This window comes from Nelumbo lutea, chromosome 5 (assembly GCF_056320005.1).
Source record: "Nelumbo lutea isolate HS-2025 chromosome 5, American lotus-T2T, whole genome shotgun sequence".
NCBI classification, from domain to species: domain Eukaryota; kingdom Viridiplantae; phylum Streptophyta; class Magnoliopsida; order Proteales; family Nelumbonaceae; genus Nelumbo; species Nelumbo lutea.
The window spans coordinates 27,069,074-27,096,780 of record NC_142688.1 but is presented as its reverse complement, the minus strand read 5'-3'; the positions used below and the strand labels follow the sequence as shown (position 1 = coordinate 27,096,780).

Below are 27,707 nucleotides of genomic sequence, written 5' to 3'. Positions count from 1 at the left end.
CCAAAAGGCAAAACAGCACCTGATAAGCTATAGAAGAAAAAGATCGAACAACAACAAAAGAAAAAATCCAGCATCAACCCTCAATCATGCAGGACAATCAGTCAAGGAAACCTACCAGCCCAACCCACGCAAGAGAACAAGGTAAAACACCCATGGCCTCAAATTGCATGAAAGCCTCTAGCTTCACCATTAAAGAATTCTCCAGTTTCATTTCTTCCCAGGCCTCAAAATCAAAATTTATTACTCCCTATTTTCTTTTCCTTTTTGTTTCTTTTTTTTCCCTCCAATTTTAGAAACATGTTAATATTGCCACCATATTCATTTGCTCTTCCTAAATTCATACAATTCCTCCTATTTTATATTTAAACACAAACCTTGAAGTTTCCTCTTAAGCATGCAAATTTTGAATACTCAAATAGCAAAAGGCACATTTAACATGCACAAATTTTATTTATTTTCCAAATGGCATGAACATAATAAGAAATGACACAAGAAATAAGGGTATCACCTCCCCCCCCCCAAAAAAAAAAAAAGACAACTATTCAAAATGGACATGTTTCTTTGAGCCACATTTGCCAACCAACGCTGACACTGAATTTCAAAATCTTCAGCACCCAGTATCCCAGGAAAAAAATGAATGGGCTAATATATCTTTTGCTCACCTTAAATTGAAAGAGTAACAATAATACAATATTTCTTTACATCAGAATGCGGACTATAGCAAGACCAACAGCACATATGGACACAAGGGTACCTATGCAGTATTTGATTACATCATACTTAGCTGCTTCTAACTGAGCCTTTAATGCATGAATTTCCTGTAAAAAAGAATCAAGAGATCCCAGATTTAATGCAATAAGCCCAACTGCTTTTCTATCATATCTTAAATATCAACTGCATTAATCACAAAGCTCACCCGGTCAAGCTTGTTAGTAAGGTTGGTTGTTTCTGCATTTTGGTTGGCCAGTTCATCACGAATACGCCTACATTGATTGGCTAACAGTTACTAAGAAGGATATAATAGAGGTAACACAGAAGAACTCATCTGATTAAGGTAGCAAAGGACCACAATACTTAACCATGCAATTTTTAGAAAGTAAGGAATTTACGGTTTTTATTTTTTATACCCTCTTTCAAGATTCAAATCCAAACGTTGACCTGCAGTAACTTTGTCAATCTCATACCTGTGTCAAATCAATGTTCTTAAGTGTAAATATTTTGATTCAAAGTACATAGTCATAGGAAATGGCATAAAGAATTAAAATTCTACAGGCATACCTCAATTCACTGCGCATCTTCTCTATGTCACTCCGAAGTTTTTCAGTCTCTCGTTGCAACAAAGAAAAATGATTCTCCTGCATTAAGAATTTAGAACTACCTTAAGAAATAAAAGAATCATAAAATCAAGATAGAGAAAAAAAACAACGTCCAAGGTCCATATGGAGAATAATAGAGGGGTAAGAAAAGAAAAAGAAGCAAGGCTTGATCAAGCTTGATCAAGTCTCAAGAATACATATGCGTAAGAATAAAAAGACAAAACAAGTAAATATGTTAGAAAGAAGGCTAAATATACAACCATGAAATTTAACATTTACAGGAAATGGCTGTGGTGGCATGTTACAATATGGTTTTCTCAAGTTCAAATTCATTTAAAGGAAACAAACGACTTTATTCTTGCAAAAGTTAAATTTATCTTCGGAACATCGAACTAGTTAGTTATATATACATAATAAGTCCATTAGTGGTACAAATAATAGAGGACGTCCACCACTAGGAATGATCAAATTTGGCTACCAAACCAAAAACCAAGCTTTGGTTTTCAGTTTGGAAAAAAATTCAATTGAACCAAACCAAAATATGAAAACTGATATTATTTATTAATATAAAATATATTTTATTAATATATTAATAAAAATATAATATATTCTCTTTTTATTAATGGGCCCAAACTGAACTGAATTCGGTTTGGTTCATTAAAATGGATAAAACCAAAATGTCAGTTAGATTCTCAATTCTAACCAAACCAAACGAATGAACACCCTTATCCACCATGCAATATGGGCAAAATCTTCAACCCAAGAACAAAAGCCACACTGAATAATCCAATTCGATTTAGTTTATATGGTTTTCAGTTCGGTTTGGCAAAAAAATTCAACCAAGCCGAACCAAAAATTGAATAAACTGATATATATGTATTAATATAATTTATACTAATATATATTATTTATTTATTATTAATATAACATATGTTTTATTAATAGATATATACTAATACAAATATAATATACTCTCTTTTTGTTAATGGGCCCAAGCCAAACCAGACCAAATTGAATTTGATTCAGTTTGGTTCATTAAATTGGATAAACCAACATGTTGTTTAGATTGGCGGTTATAACCAAATCAACTGAATGAACACCCCTATCCACCACTTTTATCTGGCAAGTAATATAGGAAAAATCTTCAGCCCATTATCAAGTTACTAAGTTTTTTTTTTTTTTTTTTTTTTGTTAAGTAACAGAATTGTATTAGATTAGAAAAAGAGCCCCAAACTGTCCTATGTAGAACAATTGAAGGTGGCTCAATTGGTAAGTTCTCTGGTTGATTGTGGGGGAGGCGTGGGATCAAATCCTATTGCCACCAGGGTTTGGGGTTATGGGTATGGGTATGGGCTACCCTCTGTTGTGCAGCCCCATGAAGCCAAAAAACTGTCCTGTGTAGAGTGTAGACAGTAGGGAGAGTACAAGAAGCAGCTATAAGCTGAACACACCAAACAGATATAGATAATAACAACCCCAATTACACCCTTGACACTTGATTGAGCAGTTCCCCTTCCTAAATTTTTAGCATCCCTCACCAAAAGTCTAATAAACTACCAAGCTGGTTCTGCTTCTCAGTTGAGCCATGAAATCACTACTTTGCAGTCACCTTCAATAATCATTCCCCCCAATTCATAATGTTATTAATTTAAGCCCTTGTATTACTGCCAACAGTTCAGCATTTGGATAAAATAAAACGTTGCACACGTATGAATGACATGTGGCATCTATATATGCTGCCACATGGTGTATCCAAATACCATGTGACATGCATATATACTACCATATGGTATCCATATATCCACCATGTCACATTTTATTGAATACATTTAAGTGCCACATGGCATCTATATATAATGCCACATGGCACATATATGTCATTGAATACATTCTAGTGCCAGTTGGCATCATATATTCTGCCATATAGCACACATGAAATGATTCCACATATCATCCATATATGCTGTCACATGGCACACACTTGTCAATGAAAACATTCTAGTGCCATGTGGCATTATTATATGCTGATACATGGCACGTGTCATTGAATACATTCAACTGTCATGTGGATCCATATGTGCTATCATATGGCAATACATGTCATTGATGTCATATGACATCCATATATGCTGTCACGTAAAATATACATGTCATTGATACCATATAACATTTCCATTGGGGCACACACGTCATTAATATCATGTGGCATCCATATATGCTGCTCCGTGGCCTACACAAATTTTATTGAATACAAAATTCACATGGCATCCATATGTGCTGCCACATGACACACTACATTCAAGTGTCATGAGTATCCATATATGCAGCCATGTAGTGGAAGCTTAAATTCCACACATGCAGTTGATGCACATGTTATAGAATGTATAAAATATTTTTAGGCCCCAAAAGCACGAATTATCAAAAGCCAGCTTCAAAATTGAATTTAAGACTGTCAACCCAGGATGGATGGCAATCATTCAGCCTCGTTCTGCCCACTGAATAACCAGCTATAGTTTGCAACCCTCTTTATAGGTGTTCTATTTTAACACCTTTGAACTCGTTACAAACCAGCATCCAATGGTCCACCCTTAGATCAAATTTGTCAATAGCTCCACCCCCAATTGCTTGTTATCAAATAACCTTGCACTCCTTTCCACCCAAATGATCCATAAAATTGCTGCCCTTATATAATGCCAAAGCAATTTCATTCTTTTGGTGTGACAGCCAAGAAAACTTTGTGAAAACAACTTCATGGTACTTTGAGGGGCAACCTGATTTTTACAAAACAAAGAAAAGAAACAGCTCCAAATCTGGCAAGAAAATTGACAAGATATGAAAATGTGGTTTGAGCATTCCCCACTCTTGAGGCAAAGAACATATTCATGTGGGATACGTACCAACATTTCCTGTTCCTCTGGAGTCTATCATATGTATTGATAAGTTTAAGTATATAGTAATATATATACCTTGTAGCATCCATCCTTGGCCTCTGGTTCAAACTCCTACAATAGTCTTTAATTGACATTTGTTTTATACATCCATTAAGGAGCCATTGCTTGGTGTAATGGTAAAGGCTAGGGATGACAAGCATGAAAACATAGTCTGTATCCAGACCCCCCATATCTGTATCCATGTTACGCATCTATATCTGGGCATCACAGATCAAGAATCTTCACAACTGATCACCTTATCTCAAGAAGAGATATTCAAAATGAATGCTCTCTTTGCCACTAGGTGAAGAATCAATGGCCCACTTGCTACTGCTTTGCCCCTCTCCTACCAGATGTAGTGCCACTTTATCAAGTTATTACTATCAGAAAGAATGAAAGATAAACTTGGTAGAAAAGGTAATTGGGGAATTTTTTTATTATCTTTGTAATTTTTATTGGTATAAATAAAACAATGCTATTTAGAACGAATCTCTTTTTTGTTGGGCTACTTGTAGTTCTAGCTACCTAACCCCTTTAATTTCAGCATCATATAAAACAAGTGTTCCCTATTAACCCCCTGTTGGGCTAGAGAGTCAGCCAAGTCATTTGCCAATCTGTGAATCCAAACAAAGGAGTGCACCATTTATCTTGCCAAGTGCTTCATTTCTCTCAATGCATGCCAATGTAGCCAAGTTGCTTGACCATTTTTTTAACCATCCTATGACCATTTAGGAATCCCCTCTCACTGCTAGATTTCTCAGTTTCAGAGTTCCACCCAATCTTCAAACCTTGTAGGAGAGCAATCAATTCAGCTCTTATTGAGTCCCCCAACTAACGAGTCCTGAAAAAAGCACAATGATACTCCCACTGAGATTCTGAAAGCACCTCATATACCTAAAATGCCCAGACTACCCATTATGCATCCATCAAAGTTCAACTTGATTTGGTGTGGTGGTGGTGGTGGTTGCAAATCCCTTTGTATAATAAGCACAGCTGTTAATGGTAGCACAGCTGATGGAATAATCTGGAGGTGGTAAAAATCAGGCAGATTCACTGTAAGATCCTTCTCCAATTTTCTAGCAACATTGGAGGATCAGGTTGTACCAGTAAATATTATTTGGTGTAAAATGGCCTGCATTTATGAACAGGGAATCCTCAGAAGAGACAAATCTGATGATGAAGGGTATGGTGGTGCACTCTCCTAATTGTGTGTTGTATGGTGATCATTTTAAATCTATCAATCACTTGCTGTTGCATTATGAATTTTCCACAAAATATGGTCCAGAATTTGAGGTATGTTTTTAGAAAGTAACTGCTGTCCTGAATCTGTTGCAGAGTTTGTAAAAGGCTAGAGGGTACAAGGCTTGAGCAAGGGAGGGAGATTGGTTCAGAACATTGTTCCTGCTGTAGTCTTTTGGTGTTTTTCTGTTTTTTTTTATAGTCTTTTGGTGTATTGGGAAGATAGAAATGCCAGGATATTCAAAAACAAGGGAGGCTCTACAAATTCTGTGTTCCAAAAAATCTTGGGAAAGATGTATTCTTGGCTGGCTACTAACAAGTTGTTCGAAGACAAACTATAATGACCTTTTGTACATGAGATTATTTTTGTAAAGATGTGGGATTTGGTTTATAGAACTGTGGGGGCAGCAGTATGTACACTCCCTGTGTACAGCCTCTTGTTGTACAGGGATACTTTTTGGTTATATTAATGAAATACATATTGTACATTTTATCAAAAAGCAAAAAGCCAAGCTGTTGATGATTGGGCCACATCCAACCATCCTCCAAGGGTAATTGGAAGATTGAGAAGCTGTTATTTTTCTGGTTAATTGGTCATCCATCTTGACAGATTTTTTAATGCTTATCTTTCACTCAGTTTTTTACCAACTGGCGTGTAATCTTTTCCAACTTTTAGATGTTATATAGGCCATGAGCATCATACATGAGTCACATGCTGTATAGATGAAAACATTGTACATAGGACCCCTGGTCTTTTTTGATTACCTATCAAAAAGCTAAACCTACTAAAACCAAAAATAGCTGCAAATGTGCAAGGTTGTCCAGTTCTGAAAAGGTAATGAAGTTCTTGTCTCCAGTCCCCTCTAGTTATCTTATGCATTTTACCTTTGAGAGATAAATAAAAAAATGAAATATGGTATGACATGACCAGTGTTTTAAAAGGCGTGGGAGGCATACACCTAGAGGTGCATCTCCAGGCGAGGCGCTCTCAAAACACCCTGAGGAGTATGCCAGAGGTGCTGACACCTCTAAGGGGTACGCCTCAGGTGCAAGAGGCGCGCCTCTTGCGCTGTTTTCATGAGGCGTGCTAGAGGCGTACGCCTCATGCACATCTTATATAAAAAGACAGAAAAAAAAAAAGAAAAAAGAAAGGAAAAAAAAGGGAAAGAAAAAGCTTTTTTCATGAGGCGTACGCCTCATGCACATCTTATATAAAAAGACAGAAAAAAAAAAAGAAAAAAGAAAGGAAAGGAAAGGGAAAGAAAGAGAAGGGAAAGAAAAAGAAAGTGAAGCAAAAAAGAGAAAGGAAAGAAAAGAAAAGGGAAGGGAAGATAAGATAAGGGTAAAGAAAGTGGTACGCCTCAGGTGCAAGAGGCGCGCCTCTTGCGCTGTTTTCATGAGGCGTGCTAGAGGCGTACGCCTCATGCACATCTTATATAAAAAGACAGAAAAAAAAAAAGAAAAAAGAAAGGAAAAAAAAGGGAAAGAAAAAGCTTTTTTCATGAGGCGTACGCCTCATGCACATCTTATATAAAAAGACAGAAAAAAAAAAAGAAAAAAGAAAGGAAAGGAAAGGGAAAGAAAGAGAAGGGAAAGAAAAAGAAAGTGAAGCAAAAAAGAGAAAGGAAAGAAAAGAAAAGGGAAGGGAAGATAAGATAAGGGTAAAGAAAGTGGTTTGCCCCCTGCCCCTTCGGCTGGTTGGCTTCGCCCCCCAGACCCCCACTCCACCCCCTTTTCGATGCATCCCAATTTTTTGTTTTTTTGAGTTATGGGGGTCTTGTCGAAGCGGAGGCGAATGTTATGCATCTTTGCTCTTCTTAATATAAAAAGATTTTTATTAAAAATAAAGAAAAAACAAATTGTTCTTCTCATTTTTGTTATCCCACTTCAACTCTTTCCAAAATTTTCACAATCCATGGAAAGAGTTGAAATATGGGAGCAAGCAAAAATGGTTTGGTATATAACAAACAAAAAATTGCTAGAATGGGAAAATTTTGAGTTAAAACTAAAAACTATAAAATTAAAAAAAAAAATCAAGATCAGTTCCAATCTTCTATTAATGTTGAATGAACATCTTTTGATGAAGAAATTATTGGCTGTTGATGGTTGTAATGGATGCTTAAAAGATGAGAAAGAAACTAGAGATAGAAAAAAGGGAAAATTAGTAATCACTCAATAGGATGCATAGAATCACTCTAAGTAGGCAGGTCAATGGATTGGGTTAAGTAGTAAACCCACCTTGAGCCAACCCAATATGGTCATTCAGGTTTGGTTGAGTAAGTCTAAATCAGGCTTCAAGTCGAGTTCAACCTGCACCAAGTTCAGGTTGAGTAAGTCTAAATCAGGCATCAAGAGGTGGGGGTGGGTCCAGTTCAATTAAGTAATCCTATTTCATTTATTAGTGTTGGTTTGGGTTCAGGTTAGAGTGACTTCAAGTTCAGGTTGAACAAATCCCACACCAAACCTGACATACTGACATCCCTAACTCAAATAAGTGGGAATCACTCACCAAAAGCATAATATGTACAAAAATCATTCCAATATTAATCCCCACTTTTTTACTCTAAATACATGTAGACACCATAGGGGCGGCCAATCCCACTAGAACTAAGAAAAACCAAAACCACAAAATTGTTACTATAGTAAGAAAATAGAAAAACTCCTAAACTAATTAACCAATGACTGAAATTTTCGAGAAAACTCCCTCCCAGATCCCAAAACTCCATATTTTTCTCTTTGGCCCTTGTATCAAGATGCCAAAACTCTAACTTTATCAAATGTAATGTGACATTCATGAAGGACCAATTAACCAGTTGGCCTCTGTCCCCCAACTGGTGTTGCTTGTGTAAGGTGAATGGTGAGACAGCTTTCCATTTCTTAATCTCCTGCCTTTTTGTTCGCTGCATCTGGGAATGGTTTTTTTTTCTCATTTTGGTTGCAGGTGAGACTTCCGATAGTTTGGAGAGGTTGTTTGGCCCTAATGTATTAAAAAGCGGTAAAAGGAGGGGTAGGTTGTTGTGGAGATGTACAAGAGCAGCAGTGGTGTGGACAGTCTGGGAAGAAAGAATCTGAGAACCTTTGAGGAAAAGGAGAGGAGCAAAGCAGTAATTAGGGGCCTCAGGCACTGGAGGGGTAATTAGGGATGAGAGTGGTGCTATTTGGGCCTTCTTTTCTGGCCAATTGAACAAGGGGATTCAGTAAAAGCAGAATTTCTAGCATCAGTTTTTGGAGTAGAAAGAGCAAAAGAAATGGGCATTAATAGGCTAATTGTTGAAGGAGATTCTAAGATTGTAGTGGAATAGCTGAGGAAAGCTGAAGGGGTGATTTGGCAACTCAAAAATGAATTTAGGCAGTTCAAATGGAAGGATTTGTATATCCAAATCAGATGGATCAGGAGATCTGCGAATAGCTTGGCTGACAGTTTAGATAAGCAAGGGGTTCAAAGAAACAATATGTATTGGGCACATTTGCAATTTTTGGGGGGCTAGTTCTATTTTGGACCGTCCTTTCACAATTCCTTGTTGTAATCTGCTCTTTATTCTTCTAATCATTAAAACTTTTTCTGTGTTGCTGATAAAAAAAGCAATTAAAAATCCAACCGATGGTCAGTCTCCTAATCTCCATACTCTCAATCCTCAACTCTGGAAACATGGAAGGCATCACATTCCAAAGAGATGTTCAATTTTGCAAAACCAATCTGGGAGAACACTGCAGGCCAATGCAAGTAAGTTACTAATTCCAGCACATTCAATGTTCAGATGTTAAAACTAATTTTCACTATTCAGTTTCAGTTTACAAATGTTCTCATAATTTAGAAATGGATATGGCATTAAACAGAATGGAATGGTGAAACAGGATTCATGTAGCCAACACCATATAGTTGGGATAAGGCTTAGATGATTATGAGTTTTCAGTTTAACAAATGGCACCCAAGTCTTTGAATTTTAATTGCAAACAATTCCATCTCCAATTATGTTATCCGCAGAACTAGCATATTCTAGAATCTTGGGTTAGGAAGAATGCTGAAAGTTCTATTAAGCAAGAATGTCATTCTCCTCCTTGATTACATCAAAGAAGTTTTCTTATCAAATGTCATATTTGGTCATTTGAACACCATGGTGCATGTGGGTGAACAATTTTGTCTTTCTTCATAAAGAAAATTTTAGGAGGTTTATAGACCACATATGATATGGATCTCCAACCAAGAGATAATTCATTGGGAAATCAATACTCGTGCAATGCACCAAAGAGAAAGGGTTTGGTATCTGTCTTCCTATGCCTGTAACCCATGGCTAAAGTGGGAGTAAATCATCTCTTTTCTGACATAACTTTGTTAATTAAAACCCTAGCGTTCTTTGTCATAGCCCTACCCTCTAATTTTCATAGTTGTCCACTAAGCTATAGATCAAGAACCACCTTTTCTAGGCCCATCATAGTGTATTCTGCTCAATCACCATCTCTCATATTGCATAGCAATGATTGGGATTAAAAAGTTAGTGCTTAATTCTAAGATAGAAGTAGGGATGACCACGAGCCGAGCTTCTCACGAGCTATTCGAGCCCGGCTCGTGAAAAGCTCGATTCGGCTCAGTTTTTACTTTAAATCAAGCTTCAAGCCAAGCTCAAACCTGATATATAGGCTCGTTTGCTGATCAAGCTGAGCTCGAGCCCAGTGAAGCTCGGCTCGTGAGGCTCACGAGCCTAATCAAGCCTAGTATAATAAATAAATACTTTTTTATTATATACATACATACATATATATAATATTTTTATTTTTTATGTATAATAGTAAATAATTTTTATAATTCTTACTTTTTGTATGTAAAACAAAAACATTTTTATATGTATATTTTTTATTTTTTATATGTATAATAATAAATAATTTTTATAATTCTTAATTTTTTATGTAAAATAGATAAAATATTTTTATATGTATAATTTTATTTTTTAGAAAAAAAACTCGGCTTGCAATCGAGCTCAAGCCGAGCTCGAGCCTAATACAATTTCAGCAAGCCAAGCTTGAATAGACAAGTATTCGGCTTGGTTCGGCTTGGATCCACCCCTAGATAGAAGAATGATGTAGGATAGATATGGTGATGTAGTAGGGCTGGAACAAACTAATACAAGACAGAAAGAGAGAGGAAGAGAGATTGTTCCAGCCCTACTACATCACCGGTGTCCAAGCCAACATTAGTGCCTTGCACAACATAGATATTCCCTCCAGCACCTGGATCAGCTTGTGGAGGATAGTTGGATATGGAATTGGAGTTTGGATGGTCATTTCTCTGTCAGATCTTTTCTAGACATTTGTCTAATCTCAGTCCAGTGGATTTTCCGGCTGCAAAAGTTTGGAATTCTGTAGCCCCCTCAAAGGTTAATGCTTTAGTTTGGGCTACTTTAGACAGATGTTTAACTAAAACACATTTGCTTAAAAGAGGTATGCAGATCCAGGAATTAACTTGTGTGCTATGTGGGCAAAATCAAGAAGACAGCAGCCATCTATTCATTCACTGCTCTGTCTCAACAAAAATCTGGAATCACTTTCTTTCAGCACTGGGTATTAGCTGGGTCCAATGTTGCGCGGAGGCGTGATGCGAGGCATTCCACTACCTAGAGGTGTGAGGCGTAGTTCAGAACATAAGAGGCATAAGCCTACTTAAGAGGAGGGGGATGGGGAGGAAGAAAGAGGAAGAAGGATCTCATTTTTCTTTATTTTTAATAAAAATCCTTTATATTAAGAAGAATGAAGATGCATATCACTAGTTAAAAGGGGGGGAGGTAAAAAAGGTGCACACCTGGGCTGAGGCACAAGGCACATCAGGTGTGCACCTTTTGAAAGGGGTGAGCCTCAGGCGCAAGGCGCATACCCTAAAATGCACCTCGCCTGTGCGCCTCAGGCGCGCCTTTTAAATCACTGATCCAAATTCAACCGATTACGATATTCAAATTATCCGAATTTGATTCAATAATGCTAAATTCAAATTCAAAATCAGATTTTAGAACATCGTTGACACCCCTACATCCATGTCACAACTTCATTGCATATTGTAAAATGACAATGAGGGGAATTGAACTCATAACCTCTTATTTACAAAGAATTGTATGTTATCTTTAACACACAACACCATTAAGCTACAAAAAACAATTTACAAGACTTGAACCGAAAATATCAACAATAAACCACAGTTAACACACATGTTATATTATACGTAAAATAATGTATATTTATATATATATGATATCACAGGTCATAGGGTCAACCCAGTGGTTGAACCACTTCAACTAAAACTATGACCCAGTGGCCTTTCTGATTTGGTGAAAATTCCAGGTCTTACAACATTGCTACCTATAAATCCTCAAGCCAAGCTACCAACCAAGGAGTTAGACAACCTCTAGAGCCAACCTAGATGTTCACTCTGAAGGCCAGAACCTTAGCCTCTCTAGTATCACATCCAAAGGCTCTTAACACCATCTCTAAATGAACCAGCAATCACCGGTAAATGGTGACTCCCCCCCTCCTTCCCCAACACACACACAAAAAACTGCCATCAGCCTGAAAACCTGAAGCAAAAATTTGATCTATCTGGAAGCAAATCCCCTAATTCAATGAGGCCAACCACTAAATGCTATCTTGTTGCACCCCTAGATGGCTCCCTCACTCTAAAGGGCCCCTGGTTCATGAAGCAGACACTGAAATTGAGCTAAATTGCTCCTTAAGGAGGGAGAACCCAAACCTGAGAAGTTTCCAAGAGAAAAGGATTTTTTTTTGGCTAAGCAATTGGCTCAATGGTTAGTAGTCAGAATTGTTAAGGTGGAATTTGATTCCAGATCTACAGTTCAATTCCCCTAACACTTTACCAACTGGCCTAGCCTAGAAGTAGGGGATCTTACCACATGAGACCAACCCTGAACAGTATAACTGCAAGACAACCTCATGCATAACCAATGTTCCACTCTACTGGTAGTAATGCTACCAGTATAGTTATAGAAAATAGAATGAAGAAGCTCACTGTTCTATGATATAGATGTGTTCATCTGACCAAAGCTCTCTTAAGTCTTAATATCCAAAAGACACTTCAGAAGCCAGAAGTTCACTGAGCTTCTGAAGTGAGGTAAGAGCCCTTCTCACCAGAATTTGTATAGGGAGGAAATCAAATGGAGCCTAATAAGTGGACCTTGGAATCTGGCTCTCTTTTTTAATGAAATAAGGTGCAACTGATGGATCAGTTCAGATGAAATGGATTCCAAATCTGGGGTCAGAATGGCTTTTCCGTAATTGTATCACAATAGCTCTTTACCCAAGTAGTTTACCAGAGGGAGGACTAAGGGGCTGCCTGTGATTTCTTTATTATTTTTCTTTTGGATAATAGCTGGTTGTGATGTTTTATAGTATATCTAAACCTATGTAACAAGCAAATATCACATACTGATGTCTAACTCTGATATGTCACATGTATTTGACACAACTTGGGAAAACCCAAAGAGTAAATGTGTCCTTGAGAGTTTAATCAATATACCATAAGATATAAATTGTAGATTTACCTATAAGTGCAATTTAACAGAAATAACTTAGAATAAGCTGGTGTACATGAAAAACAGAAATTATATTCATATAATGATAATACAAACATATGAAGAAAACATTTCCCAATAAACAAAAACTATAAAACCAAAAAATAGCATTATCAGTCCGCCTTCAAAAAACCATAGATCCTTTTTTGAGGAATTGTTTAGATAAGAATTTTCCAAATATTAATTGGAGAAGTCAAATATATGGGGACATAAAGTTGAACTAGACTAGGAATTGAATGCATAAACCAATCTAGAGGTTCCCACGTTAGATAGGTAATTTGGAATCACCACATCATCCACCTTGCTAAACGACCCCTTTAGAAACCTATTTTCCTTAACTTATTTTTGGAAGATAAATCATCTAGCAAAGAGATCTATGCAGCCAAGAATCACCAAGCTAAATGACCTCCGATGTAGGATTGACCTGAAAAAGAAACAAGTTAAAAAATCACCCAAGAATTAGCACCTAGGCTTACTAGGAATCAACACCTAGTAGCCTCCTGAAAAATGCAGCATCATCAAACAAAAATTTGGCATTAGTACTAAAGAAAACTAAGCCAAAGCAAATTTTACTCCAGTTATCATCCTCCTCTTTCACAGCAACAAAATGGACCTTTATCATACTTGTTTCCCTAATCAAAAGACTCCCAGTCACTCTCCAGCTCATACCCATGGTTGGACTAACTTCAATCTTCAAGATTGACTATAAGTCCCTTAAAAGACCTAAAAATCGACTTTTTCTCCACTGCAAGCTTGACATAAGTTTATGACAAGGAAACAACTTTTAAAATCAATACCCAACAAAAATCCTTTAAACTACTAGAACTCTGACTCAAAACAACCAAAAAATATATATAATTCCCATCATAAATTCGTCAGTTGTACCTAAATCTACCATAACTTGCTTAATGTGATCTTCAGCTTGTTGGGTAGATGATTGAATAGCTTTCTAATAACACCAACATCAGGCAAATTTAATGAGTTCTGAGACACTCCAAATTGTTGCTGCAAGCAGAATAACAGACATGAGATGTTTTCTCTCCAGTTTCAACTTGAAGATCAAGTAATTCCCCTTCATTTCTGAATTTTAGCATCCTGCATCAACCCCACTTCCTGAAAAAAAAAAGGACTTCGTACAATTATCTTATTGATTACTTTTGGCCCCATCATTGATAAATTTACAACAGTAATTACAATTCTTGTTTCTTAAGCTGAAGGGAAACGAGTTTATTACCAATACCAGATATTCAATTCCCCATTTTTCTTGTTTCTTGTTCTTTCTATTCTTTTGCATCAAGCTGAAGGGAAATAAGTTTATTACATTCTATCTAAAAGCCATGTTATCAATCATTTCCTTCCAACCGTTTCATTCTTAGAGACCATTAAAATCTGCTTTCCCTTCATCACCTTCTATGTATGAATTCACAGTAATTCAATCTACTCTGATGATGTTCTGATAAAAAGATAATAAAAAACAAACTAGCCTGAGTTGCATAAAGAATCTCTAAATGAGAAATATTGAGTGGTAGGTCCAATCCCCTGCAAATGGGTTTGCATAGGCAGCCATAAGTCAGTGAATTTTACTTTATCCGCCCCTTTGTGACCATGAAATTCTCCTTTTTCATTTGGATAGGAAGCTCTATATTCACAAGATGATTAAGGGAAAACGTTTGCCTTTCTTCCTACTCAAAGAAAAAATATTTTTCTTTTGTTTTATTTCTTTATGTTCTTGGTGTTATCCCTATCAAGATAGCTTTTCTTTAGTCAGTTCCATTACATTGCTAACTTTGCTCACTTCTGTCCTTTGAGAAACCTTTTGGATTTAGTTTTGTTTAGGAATACATTACCCCCTTGTCAATTTGCTTTCTACCAATATCTCTTAATGATCCAAAGAAATAAACGCCATTAACCAATGTTGGTCCCAGCTATCTGGGGTCTTGGGAGGAGTAGACTGGATACAGTCCTAACCTTTGACATGTTTTGCACAAAGTGGCTGTGTAGAGAGACTGGGCCAAATGGGCCCTAGTATCTGTTTTTATGTTTAAGTAGTATGTTATTTGTTTTGTATGTTAATGGGCCTGTTAATCTCTTTCATAAGTTCTTTTAAAGTTCTTGTTTAACTGGCCGCCCACTTAAGGGAAGACTTGTAATTAACCCAGTTATTGAAGATTAATAAAGGAATTAGTGAGGGGTGAGAGGAGATCATCGAACTCCTTCTTACTCTCTTCTTCTCCGTCTTTTTATTCTTCTTCTTGCTGTTTTCTTCTTCTTTTTCTTTTCTCCTATAATCTGAAATATTTTACTGTTATTTTATTGGACTGAATCACATCTTGGTATCAAAGCAGGTCTTCCTCCTCTTTTAGTTTTCTTTTCTTTTCCCATACACCCTTAGATTAGAAGAGTGTATGGAGAGATAAGTTGTTGATTATTCAGAGAACATTTTTGCCTAGTTGGTAGAGGATTTGGAGAGTCAAAATCTGGCTGTAGATTTCCAAGAAAGGGGGGTTGCTGATTTTTTGCCCAAAACCCTAGCTGACTAGAGAGTTTCCAGCTACAAGTTAAAAAGACTGCTTTGGTGTGGCACTCAAGGCTTGGAGGGCTCCTTTTGATCTCCAGAAGTAGGCAATTATAGTTGGAAGAGGTTTTGGAAGCTCTGGTAGGAGCGGCTACTTCTCTCTTTCTCTCCGGAAGTTGGGTGCAATGAAACCCTAGTTTTGGGACTTTTAGGTGTTGAACTAACCTTAAGTCTATAAAGATTGAAAACCTTGTTTTTTGACTTTTGTTTGGTCAATGGAGCAATTTGGAAGTGAGATGAAGCAGATCCCAATGTCAGGGGTTGGTCCAGTAGATTCCCTTTTGACAGGAACGACTACAATCAAACTGGATGGAACAAATTATTTGGCATGGGCACAATCTATAAAGATTTATGTTTGTAGTAGAGGTAAACCGAGGTTTCTCACGGGCAATAAGGAGAAACTGGCAGAGACTAATCCTACATATGAGAAGTGGATGTAGGAGAACTACACAGTGATTGGATGGTTAGCCAATTCTATGCAGCCTCACATAAGTTAACATTATCTCTGGATGACTTCAGCTAAGGAGATTTGGGATAGTGTTATAGAAACGCACTTTTAGAAATTGAATGTTGCAAGGGCCTACAAGTTGAAGAATGATGTGAAAAGTCTAAAATAGGGGGAGAAGAGCGTAGTTGTCTACAACTCAATGTTGAAGTCACTATGGCAGGAGATTGACATTATAGAAACAATGGTACGAGAGAGCACCAAGGATGTGGAGACATTCAAATATTCATGGAACGAAACAGGGTGTTTGAGTTTCTTCAAGACTCAACCCAGAGTTCAACATTACTAGGGAGAATAAGGATGAGATCACTTTTTCCCGGGCATATGCTATGGTAAGCAGTAAGGAGAGCAAGCAGAAAATACAATTACAAGGTCCACCTACAGAACACTTTGCACATGCTAGAATAAAGCTAAAGGATCCAACTGAGAAGAAAGAAGTGATATGTGAATACTACAAGAAACTAAGGCATACTAAGGACACCTGCTGGAAACTTCATCTAGATCTTCTCTCAAACAGGTTTCGAAATAACAGCAATAACAGTAATTTTAAGAAGAATGGTCAAAGTGGAAAGCCTAAGAATGCTAATGTTGTCACAGTACCTGAAGGAGGGAATAGGAGAAGTGAAGAAAAATCAGTAATGGAGCAGCTGGCAGTAGTAAAGGTAGAGTTTGAAAAGTATGGGAAGTTATTGTATCACTTGGAAACCATTGTCCCAGCATCCAACCCTTCCGGCAACACCTCATCATCCGCATTCGCTCACTCAAGTACACGTGCTTCTACAAATCATGCTACTGTTTCAGATAATCATAAAATCCCTTGGATTATTGATTCTGGTGCATCAGACCATATGACCAGTTTATCTAACCTCTTTTGTTCATATCAACTCCTCTCTGGTAGAGAGAACAAATCCCTTGCTGATGGGTTTCTTGCTCCCATCTCTGGCAAAGGGGATATCAAGGCCTCTAACACCCTTGTCTTATCCTCTATTTTTCATGTCCCCAAACTTAATACCAACCTTTTATCTGTTAGTACCTTAACTAAATCTATGAATTGTAGCATAACCTTTTTTCCTACCCATTGTGTTTTTCAGGACCTAGCATATCAAAGGACGGCTGGGAGTGGCCATGGGGCGAATGGAATATACTTGTTGGACACACCTGATAGGAGTCTTGGACCACCTAATGGAGTAACCTTGGAGTTTGTTTTGTCAGTCTTTTGATAGATTCATGTCATGTCATTTATAGTTTGGTCATTTACATTTTTCTGTTTTGAGTCATTTGTTTCCCAATATGCTTAAGGGAATGTCTTTATCGAGTCTTCATTGTGAGTCATGTGAACTTGCAAAGCATTGTAGACATTCTTCTTTAGTAAGCAATAAAAGATCTATTTCTCTCTTTCATATTGTGCACTCTGATGTATGGGGGCCATATCATCTGCCTACTATGGGAGATTACAAGTATTTTATCCTCTTCATTGACAATTATTCTCGTTATACTTGGATTTACCTTATGAAATCTCAAGATGAACTTCCAACCATTGTGCAAAAGTTTCATGAACTTATTCTTACTCAGTTTAACACCTAGATCAAAATATTCCACTCTAATAATGCTAAGGAATATTTTGAAAAGAACATTTCATCATACTTTGAGACCTTTGGGTTTATTCATCAGAGTTCTTGTTCCTACACTCCACAACAGAATGGAGTGGCGGAATAGAAGAACCACCATGTAGTTGAGGATGCTATATGCCTCTTGTTTGCACCACATGTTCCTATCAAATTTTAGGGGGATGTTGTTCTTACTACCACATATTTGATTAATCGTATGCCTTCTCGGGTTCTAGGTTTCAAAACCCCATTTAGCCTTCTCTTTCCGGATGAGGACCTCTTTTCTCTTCCTCTCCGAGTTTTTGGATGCACTTGCTATGTACATGTTCATAATCATCAGAGACATAAACTTGGGCCTGAGGCACATAAGTGTGTCTTCTTAGGATATGCCTCCTAATAGAAGGGATATTGTTGTTTTGATCCAGTTCGTGGCATCCGTTTTGTCTCTAGGGATGTCATATTTGCTAAGTCTACTCCTTTCTTTGATGTTTCTCCTAAGGGGGAGCATTCTGAGGAACCATTTGCTATGTCCCTAGTTGTTCCTCTTCCAGTTCCCTTTGAATCTTCTGTTGAGACATCTTCCTCAATTGATTCTCCTTCCATTGGGTCCACCACTCATGTTCCTGCTCCTCCTACTCCTCCAGATCACCCTCCTAGTTTTCACTCAGATCCCATTGTCCAAAGGTGGTACCAAAGACAAAGATTCAAGCACGGGAAAGTTGTTTCTGTTGAGTTGGGCCTGGTTGTTTTTATTCTTATTTTAAGTTGTTTAGTTAGGAAGTTGTTGGGCTTTAGGCTCATTAGTTTGTGTTTTTAAGTTGTGACTGTTTAGCTACATTAGTAGTCGCCCTACTAAGGGCATCCTTGTAATATCTCATCCTTTAAGTTAAGTATAAATATAATGAGGGGTTGGCGGCTAGGGTTAATCTAAGAATCCCGGTTGACCTCCTACTCTTTTCTCCTTCTCTTTTCTTCTCTACTGCTGAAATCCCCATCTTCCTCCTCTTTTCCTTCACAAGAAATTCGACTAAATTTGCAATCAGTGATTTCTACTTGGTATCAGAGCAAGCCGAAGGTTCCTTGAGTTGTTTTCTCATGCAGCCCTAGATCGGCTGACTGCATGGTGATTTAAGAGGCTGATTGAATCTCAGGTAAGCCCAATTTTTTGATTTTTTGGTGGATCTGTTTTCCCTGTAGCTAGTATAGGGTTTCTCATCAAAATCAGGAAAAACTAGAGAAAGGGGAACAATCATGTTTCTGTTGGACTCTTCAATTGACCTAGGAAGTGGTGCCCTAATTTTTAGGGTTCCTTGGAGTTTTCTGTAAGGGACGGTTCAAGTCCTGCCTAATTTGGAGGCTTCCAGAGAGAGCGACTACTCTTCTCTCTCTTCTCCCGTCCCGCAAAAAAAAGGAATCTTTTGTGGGAAGACAGTCTAGGGCACCAGAAAGGTGTTGTTGGTTCCAAAAGTGTTTCATTTGATCTTCTTGCATATTTCAGTAATTTTCTTTACACTTTTTGAGGAGTTGAAAATAAGCCCAGGAGTGAAATGAGACCAGTGGGATGAGGTGTTGGAGACCTTTTCGAGACTGAGACCATTACTATAGTTAGGTTGGATGATGTAAATTACTTAGAATGGTTACAATCTACAAAGATAGCCATTGGTGCTCATGGGAAATTAGGGTAAATCACTGGTGAAGAAGTGAAACCCAAAACTAGCAACTCCCAGTGGGTATAGGAGAATTATATGGTGATGACTTAGTTGTGTAATTCCATGTTGCCCCATATAAGTAAACTTTTTTTATGGGCAAATACAGCTAAGGAAATATGGGATGGAGTTGCAGAAACCTAATCACAAAAGGAGAATGTTGCTAGGGCTTATCAGTTGATAAATCAGATTATTTCTACAAGGCAGGGAGATAGACTTGTTGCAGCCTATTTTTCAGCCCTTATAACCCTGTAGCAGGAGATTGACCATTTAGAGACATTTGCTTGGGAAACCACTAAGGATGCAGCTACCTATCAGAAACATCTAGAGAAGTATAGGGTGTTTGAATTTCTTACTGGCCTTAATCCTGAGTACGATATTGCAAAACAGCATCTTCTTTCCAGGGACAGTGTTACCCTCTCCCAGGCATATGCCTTTGTGTCAGGGGAGGAGAACAGGAGAGATGTGATGATGAAAAATCCTGTTTCTGATCAATCTACCATGGTGAGTACTGTGAAATGTAAACAAAGTGGAGATCGAGGTGGCAGTGAAATCGAGAAGGAAGATAAAAGAGATTTGGTCTGTGACTACTGTAAGAAGCCTAAACACATAAGAGATACTTGCTGGAAGCTTCACCCACATCTTGTGCCGACTACACTGAAAAATAAGAAGTGAAATGCACACATGGCAGTTACCGATGACATTTTGGCCCCTCCTACTACAACTGCTGCAGTAAGGGCCGAACTTGAGAGGTATGGGTAACTTCTGAACCAGCGGGATACAGCCAGTTCTAGTTCAGCAACAAGCGGACAGCAAGGTACAGGTGGTACTGGTGGAGTCCACTCGACTTCCTTTGCTCACACAGGTAGTTCACACGTCACTACAAATTATGTTTCTACTTCAGGTAAGGAGGGACCTCCTTGTATTATAGATTCTGGAGCCTCAGAGCACATGACCCATAGCTCTACTATTTTTTATTCTTACCAGCTCTGTTCTGGCAGAGATAGGGTCTCCACAGCTGATGGATCCCATGTTCCCATTGATGGGAAGGGATCTGTCAAGATTAGTGATTCTATTTCTCTACCCTCTGTCCTTCATATTCCCAAATTGAGCACTAATTTGTTATATGTTAGTAGTTTGATTAAGAACCTGAACTGCTCAGTAATTTTTTCTCCTGGTCATTGAATTTTGCAAGATCTGGATTCAAAGAGGACGATTGGGAGTGGTCGTGAAGTGAATGGGATCTACCTCCTAGATGTGCTTCCTTCTCATCAGAGTCATCATGTCAGCAGGGATAGTGAGTCAGGGTCTGTGAGTCAAATTATGCTTTGGCATAATCGTTTGGGCCATTTACCTTTTTCTTCTTTGAGTCTTTTGTTTCCAAAACTTTTTGAGTCTATTAGTTTGTCAAGTCTGAAGTGTGAAGGTTGTCAACTTGGAAAGCATTGTAGACATTCATTTAAACCTAGTAATAAAAGGTGTTCTTCTTTTGATGTTATTCATTTTGATGCGTGGGGACCTTACCATGTTCCTTTTATGGGAGGCTATCGATATTTTCTCTTATTTGTGGATGATTTCTCATGATACTCTTGGATTTACCTTATGAGATCCCGCAATGAAGTACCATCCTTGGTGAGGCAATTTCATCAGGCGGTGCTAACATAGTTTGGAACAAGAATAAAGGTGTTCAGATTAGACAATGCCAGGGAATATTTTGAAAAACACCTTGCCTCATATCTGCTAGAATATGGTGTTGTCCATCAAAGCAGTTGTCCCTACAGTCCATAGCAGAATGGTGTTGCAAAAATGAAGAACAGACACATTGTTGAGATTGCAAGAAACACGATGATCACATCTACAGTTCCAGTTCGGTTTTGGGGTGATGCAGTTCTCACAACAGTATATTTGATTAACAGAGTGCCCTCTCGTATACTTGGATTCAGCACCCCATTCAGTCTCCTTTTTCCTGAGGGAGAGATGTTTCATATTCCTCTCAGGGTGTTTGGGTGTATCTGCTTTGCACATATCCTTGGTCCTCACCGCTCGAAGCTTGACCCTAAGGCAAAGAAGTGTGTCTTCCTTGGATATGCAAAAATCCGAAAAGGTACTACTGCTATGATCCAGTCTCTGGGAGCCGATATGTTACCATGGATGTCACCTTTTTTTAATCCACATACTTCTTCTCAAAGGATCCTTCTCAGGGGGAGTGTTTTGGGGAAGTGAATCAGTAGTCTATTCCTCTCCCAGTTCCAGTCCCTGTGTCTACTCTTGTGCTTGACCCTCCTGTGTCACCTACCTCACCAGCATTACTTATGACAGACTTTACAAGAAGGTTGATTCCACTACAACAGAACTCACATCACTTCTTGTCGGTTCCTTGGACACTCCAGATTCAGCTGACATGGATTCAGGTATTCCTCTTGGTCCCGCTATTGTTTCAGTTCCCATTGATTCTACTAACCCTGTTACAAATAACCTTGCTCTTCCTATTGCTCTCAAAAAAGGAAAGAGAAAATGTACTGCTCATTGTATTTCACAGTACTTATCCTACTATGGACTTTCTCCTTCCTACCGTGTTTTTCTTTCCTCTCTTTGACTCAGTGTCTATACCCAAGAATGTTAGTGAGGCTTTCTCCAAACCTGAGTGGAAGACAGCTATGCAAGAAAATATGGCAGCTTTGATTAAGAATCAGACATTGGACATTATGGATCTACTAGAAAGCAATGAGACAGTTGGATGCAGATGGGTTTACATAATAAAATATAAGGCAGACGGAAGTATAGAAAGGTATAAGGCAAGACTTGTTGCAGAAAGGTACACACAGACCTATGGCATTGATTACTTAAGAGACTTTTGCACAAATTGCAAAGATGACCTCTGTTCGAATACTTCTTTCTCTTGCTACCTCATACTCTTGGCCCTTGTTTCAACTTGATGTGAAAAATGCTTTCCTAAATGGGGATCTGCAAGAAGAAGTGTATATGGATCTTCTTGTTGGCTTCTACAATGATGCTGAAAAGGGAAAGATATGCAGGCTTAAGAAGTCACTTTATGGATTGAAACAATCTCCCAGAACATGGTTTGACAGATTCAGAAAGGCCTTGATTGCTTTTGGCTACACTCAGACTCAATCCGATCATACCTTGTTTGTGAAGTGAAGGGGATCTTTGGTGTCAATCCTAATTGTTTATGTGGATGATATTGTTGTCACGGGGAATGACCTAAGTGAGATTGATTGTCTGAAAAGGAATCTACATAAAGAATTTGAAATTAAGGATCTTGGAGAACTGAGATACTTCTTAGGCATTGAAATTGCAAAGTCAAAACATGGAATTTTTATCTCTCAAAGGAATTATGTCTTGGATCTTCTTCAAGAGACAGGGGAGCTTGGAACGAAGGCAATCAGTACCCCTATTGATCAGAACCATAGAATCAATGCATCAGAAGGTGAGCCAGTAAAGGACATTGGGAGATATCAGAGACTTGTGGGTCAACTACTATACATGTGTATGACAAGACCAAACATTTCCTATGCAATAAGTGTGGTAAGTCAATACATGCATGCTCCACGAATCCAGCATTGGGAGGTAGTTAACAGGATTCTTGCTTATCTGAAGGGACACCCGGGCAGAGGCATATTGTTTACTAATCATGGACAGTTGAAACTAGAGGCTTATACAGATGCAGATTGGGCAGGATGCCTTGATGACAGGAGATCAACTTCAGGAGTGTGCACCCTACCCTTGTTGGGGGTAACCTTGTCTCATGGAAGAGTAAGAAACAAACAGTGGTGGTAAGATCAAGTGCTAAAGCTGAATACAAGGCCGTGGCACATGGAGTTTCAGAACTTATCTGGATTCGTTCCCTATTAGAAGAAATTGGTGTACAAGCAGAAGAACCTATGTGTTGTACTGTGATAACCAGGCAGCAATTAGCATTGCCCATAATCTAGTCCAGCATGACCGAACTAAGCACATTGAAGTGGATAGACATTTTATCAGAGAAAGAGTGATTTATGGAGAAGTTTGTCTTCCATACATTGCTTATGATCTGCAGTTCGCTAATGTTCTCACAAAAGGTGTTGCAAAGAACAAGCTGGAGCAGGATCTACGCAAGTTGGGAATGTGTGACATTTACTCCCAACTTGAGGGAGAGTGTCGAGTTGGGACTAGTTGTTTTTATTCTTATTTTAAGTTGTTTAGTTAGGATTATGTTTTTAAGTTGTGTTTGTTCAGCTACATTAGTAGCCGCCCTACTAAGGGCATCCTTATAAGATCTCATCCTTTAAGTTAAGTATAAATATAATGAGGGGTTGGCGACTAGGGTTAATCTAAGAATCCTGGTTGACTTCCTACTCTTTTTCTCCTTCTCTTTTCTTCTCTACTGCTGAAATCTTCATCTTCCTCATCTTTCCCTTCACAAAAAATTCGACTAAATCTGCAATCAGTGATTTCTACTATTTCCACTCCTTCAATAGAGCCTCTGGCACCTCCCATCACTTCTGAGGTAACAGGTCAACCTTCATCTAACCCTTCTACTATCTCCCTAGACCTTGAGCTTCTTATTGCCCTTCGCAAAGGCAAGTGGAAGTGTACAGCACATTGTATCTCCAAACACATATCCTATAGCCTTTTATCCCCTACCTATTACTCTTTTCTTGCCTGTGTTTCTACCCATGTGATTCCCAAGTCTGTACTAGAAGCCCTATCTAAACCTGAACGGAGGGATGGTATAATGATTGAACTAGATGCTTTGCATAAAAGCCATACTTGGGATATTATGGATTTGCCTAAAGGGAAGGAACCAGTGAGTTGTAAATGGGTGTTTACTTTTTTTTTATAATTAAATGGATGCTTACTATTAAGTATCATTCCGATGGCGCTATTAAGAGATTTAAGGTTAAATTGATTGCTAAAGGCTACACTCAGATGTATAGCATTGATTACCTTGAGACTTTTGCTCCTGTAGCTAAGATGACTTCAGTTCAAATTTTATTGTCTTTAGCTGTTACTTTTGATTGGCCCCTCCACTAGTTTGATGTTAAAAATGTTTTCTTGAATGGAAACCTACATGAAGAGGTCTATATGTCTTTGCCTCTAGAGGTGTATGGAAAGGAAATGCAAGGGAAGGTGTATAAACTGCAGAAATCCATTTATGGTCTAAAACAATCTCCTCGAGCATGGTTTGAGAGATTGAGAGCTGCCCTTATCTCCTTTGGTTACACACAAACCCAATCTAACCATACTTTGTTTCTAAAAAGAAGTAACTCCTTGATGACTTTTCTGATTGTTTGTGTTGGTGACATTGTGGTTACAGGTAATAACACCCAAGAAGTGATTAAACTCAAAAGATTTCTTAACTCTAAATTTGAGATCAAGGAATTGGGGGATCTCAAATATTCTTGGGAATTGAAATTGCTAGATCTAAGGATGGTATCTTCATTTCTCAACACAAGTATGTTCTTAAACTCTTTGTAGAAACTGGTAAACTTGGTGTTAAATTGGCTTCCACCCCTATAGACCTCAATCATAAGCTCTCTGCTATTGATAGTGAATTGTTGTCTAATAGGGGAGTGTTTCAGAGACTGCTAGGGAAGTTGTTATATCTCTGCATGACTCGGCCAGATATTTCCTATGTAGTGAGTGTTATTAGTCAGTTTATGCATTCTCCCAGTGATACACATTTGGCTGTTGCAAAAAGAGTTTTGTGTTTCTTGAAAGGCCAAGGAAAGTTATTGATGATAATAGATCCACCTCAAGATATTGTGCTTTGATGGCAGGGAACAATGTCTCATGGAGGAGTAAGAAGCAGTCTGTAGTAGCAAAATCCTCAGTTGAACTACAGTACAAGGTAATGGCACATGGAATGTCAAAATTACTGTGGCTGATATCACTTTGGAAGAGTTGGATATTGACTATGAAAAGCCAATGATGTTCAATTATGACAATCAGGCAGCTATCAACATTGCACATAATCCTCTTCAACATAACAGAACTAAGCACATAGAGGTTGATAGACATTTTATATTGGAGAGAGTTGTTTCAGGGGAAGTTTGCTTGCAATTTATCTCTTCAAAAGAGCAGTTGGTTGATGTTTTAACCAAAGGTGTTCCATAAGAGAAGCTGACACACTATATAAGCAAGTTGGGCATGATTGACATCTATGCTCAGTTTGAGGGGGACTGTAGAGAGACTAGGCCGAATGGATCTTAGTATTTGTTTTTATGTTTAAGTAGTATGTTATTTGTTTCGTATATTAATGGGTTTATGGGCCTGTTAATCTCTTCTATAATAAGTTCTTTTAAAGTTCTTGCTTAGTTGGTCGCCCACTTAAGGGCAGACTTGTAATTAACCCAGTTAATGAAGATTAATAGAAGAATTAATGAGGGGTGAGAGGAGATCATCAAACTCCTTCTTACTCTCTTCTTCTCCATCCTTTTCTTCTTGTTGTTGTTTTCTTCTTCTTCTTCTTCTTCTTCTTCTTCTTCTTCTTCTTCTCTCCTATAATTTGAAATATTTTACTAGTCTTTTATTGGATTGAATCACATCTGGCTGCTCTCAGACTCGAACCGAAGTACTTGGGGTGTTTTGACATGATGCATCCTTTGTAATCATAACCTTTTCATCATTTTTTTCTCAATGGAACTCCACCAGGTCCAACTCATTGGAAAGATGCAAGCATGGAAAACTAAAACAATATTGAAGATTCCATATTTGTAGAAAGAAAATGCAGGATTCAATTAGTACCTGTGAATTTTGCACCTGGGATTTGAATTTTGACAAGTTAGCTTCTTGTATCATTTCGATCTAGAAAAACACATAATTAATAGGTTAGAAGTAATAGAATAGGAAGTTGGTTGCATTAAATATTGCACAAACGCACACCCTTAAAAAAAACTGTTTATTCAAAATCAGAGAAGAAAGTATTGTCCTTATATGGAAAAATAAATGATCAATGGCCCCAAAAATCAAAATACAAAGCAAAAGATTATCTCAATGAGAGAAACAACATAAAGGATCAAATGGAGAAAAAACGAAAATCCTTACTTTCTGCATCTCTCCTTTCAAAACAAAGGATTGAGAAACATTTTCCAAGCTGTCATTCAAAACCTCAGTGATAGCAGTTGTTATCGCTTCGGCTTGATTAGAAGGCACGCCTTGTGCTTCTAATCTCCTAACCTGAACGTGAACGTCAGATGCAAACTTTCTCATCATTTCATACAGTAAGCTAAGCAATAAAAACCTATTTATTTTAAGCATTGACTCGTTATATACATTGAAGATTAATTACCAAAGCCAATGTATCGACAAGAAATGCACGCTTGCCATTTGATTTCATCATCTGAAGCTGAGATATCAGCCTGCAATCGAACCTGTTAAATGATGATGAATTAAAGGCCAAAGAAGCAGGCATCCTAAACGAATGAGCACCAAGCAAGAACCGGTCTACGGCATTTGCCGTATTTGATCCTTCAATGCCTCTCAACTTAGTTAAGTAAATCCATGAATTCGCCCCCAACAATACCGCTCGCCTATAAGAAGCAACGGCGACGGCCATTCGTTTCTTCAACTGAAATAAGATAAGAGAATCCAACAAAACCGAGTATCTACAAAGAGAAGTACCAATCCTTCGTTTTTCTCATTCCAAAAATTGGCTTCAAAAATCACGTCTCAATCGCTCGCTCGTTCAAAGATGAAAGGTAAAAGAACAAAGAAAAAAAGAACTGCTATTGGTTATAGTCGATTCAATTTCTTCAACAACGAATCCGCATTCATTGCATTGGCTTGGGCAATCCAGTCAAACGAGAGTTCAAAGAGACCAACAAAAGAAATTCTGCCTTGCGCTTCAAGAGAGCAATAATAATACCTCTCTCTCTATCCCAACCTAGTAGGAAGGAGACGAAGCACAGGATAGAGAGAGAAAGAGTAAAAACCAAAAATGGGATGCCTGAATCGCAGAGAATCTACTAGATGGGACGAAACACAAACATCGTTAGGAGAAATAGGTAATAATAACATCGATTCGACAATCTATTTCAGGGTGTCAATGTTTTCCGACTTCGGATTCGAGGCCCTCCTCAGAAATCGGGAGAATTTTAACTAGGATTAAGAGTTGCTTTCCTCTCCTATACAAGCGGATGCTTGCCGGCCAGACAAACCCATATGTTTTGCTTGCCGTTGCGTAACCTTCGTTTGTGTGTTTTGCGCTTGCGGCTCAACTATCTAACCTCTCTCTCTCTCTCTCTCTCTGATAGCGC

At 38.1% G+C, this 27,707-nt stretch overlaps 1 protein-coding gene across 1 annotated transcript; it reads right to left on the bottom strand.

Annotated features, from left to right (window-relative positions):
- Nucleotides 1-416: 416 nt before the first annotated feature.
- LOC148851226 (coiled-coil 90B-like protein (DUF1640)) lies at nucleotides 417-27,707 on the bottom strand. The gene is made up of 7 exons (XM_088943860.1): nucleotides 26,741-27,707; nucleotides 26,497-26,628; nucleotides 26,197-26,256; nucleotides 1,279-1,355; nucleotides 1,128-1,184; nucleotides 917-983; nucleotides 417-818 (listed from the first exon to the last, which is right to left on the bottom strand). The coding sequence occupies exons 1-7, from the start codon at nucleotides 27,005-27,007 to the stop codon at nucleotides 699-701; spliced, it is 780 nt and encodes a 259-aa protein (XP_088799986.1). The 5' UTR covers nucleotides 27,008-27,707; the 3' UTR covers nucleotides 417-698.

What these genes read in the sequence shown, in the direction of transcription:
- LOC148851226 (XM_088943860.1), bottom strand. Translation starts at nt 27,007, where the DNA reads ATGGCCGTCGCCGTTGCTTCTTATAGGCGAGCGGTATTGTTGGGGGCG. An exon ending in AAGATGCGCAGTGAATTGAG is followed by an intron (nt 1,185 to 1,278) that starts GTATGCCTGTAG and finishes GATTTGACACAG; the next exon opens with GTATGAGATTGACAAAGTTA. An exon ending in TTACTAACAAGCTTGACCGG is followed by an intron (nt 819 to 916) that starts GTGAGCTTTGTG and finishes TCTTTTTTACAG; the next exon opens with GAAATTCATGCATTAAAGGC.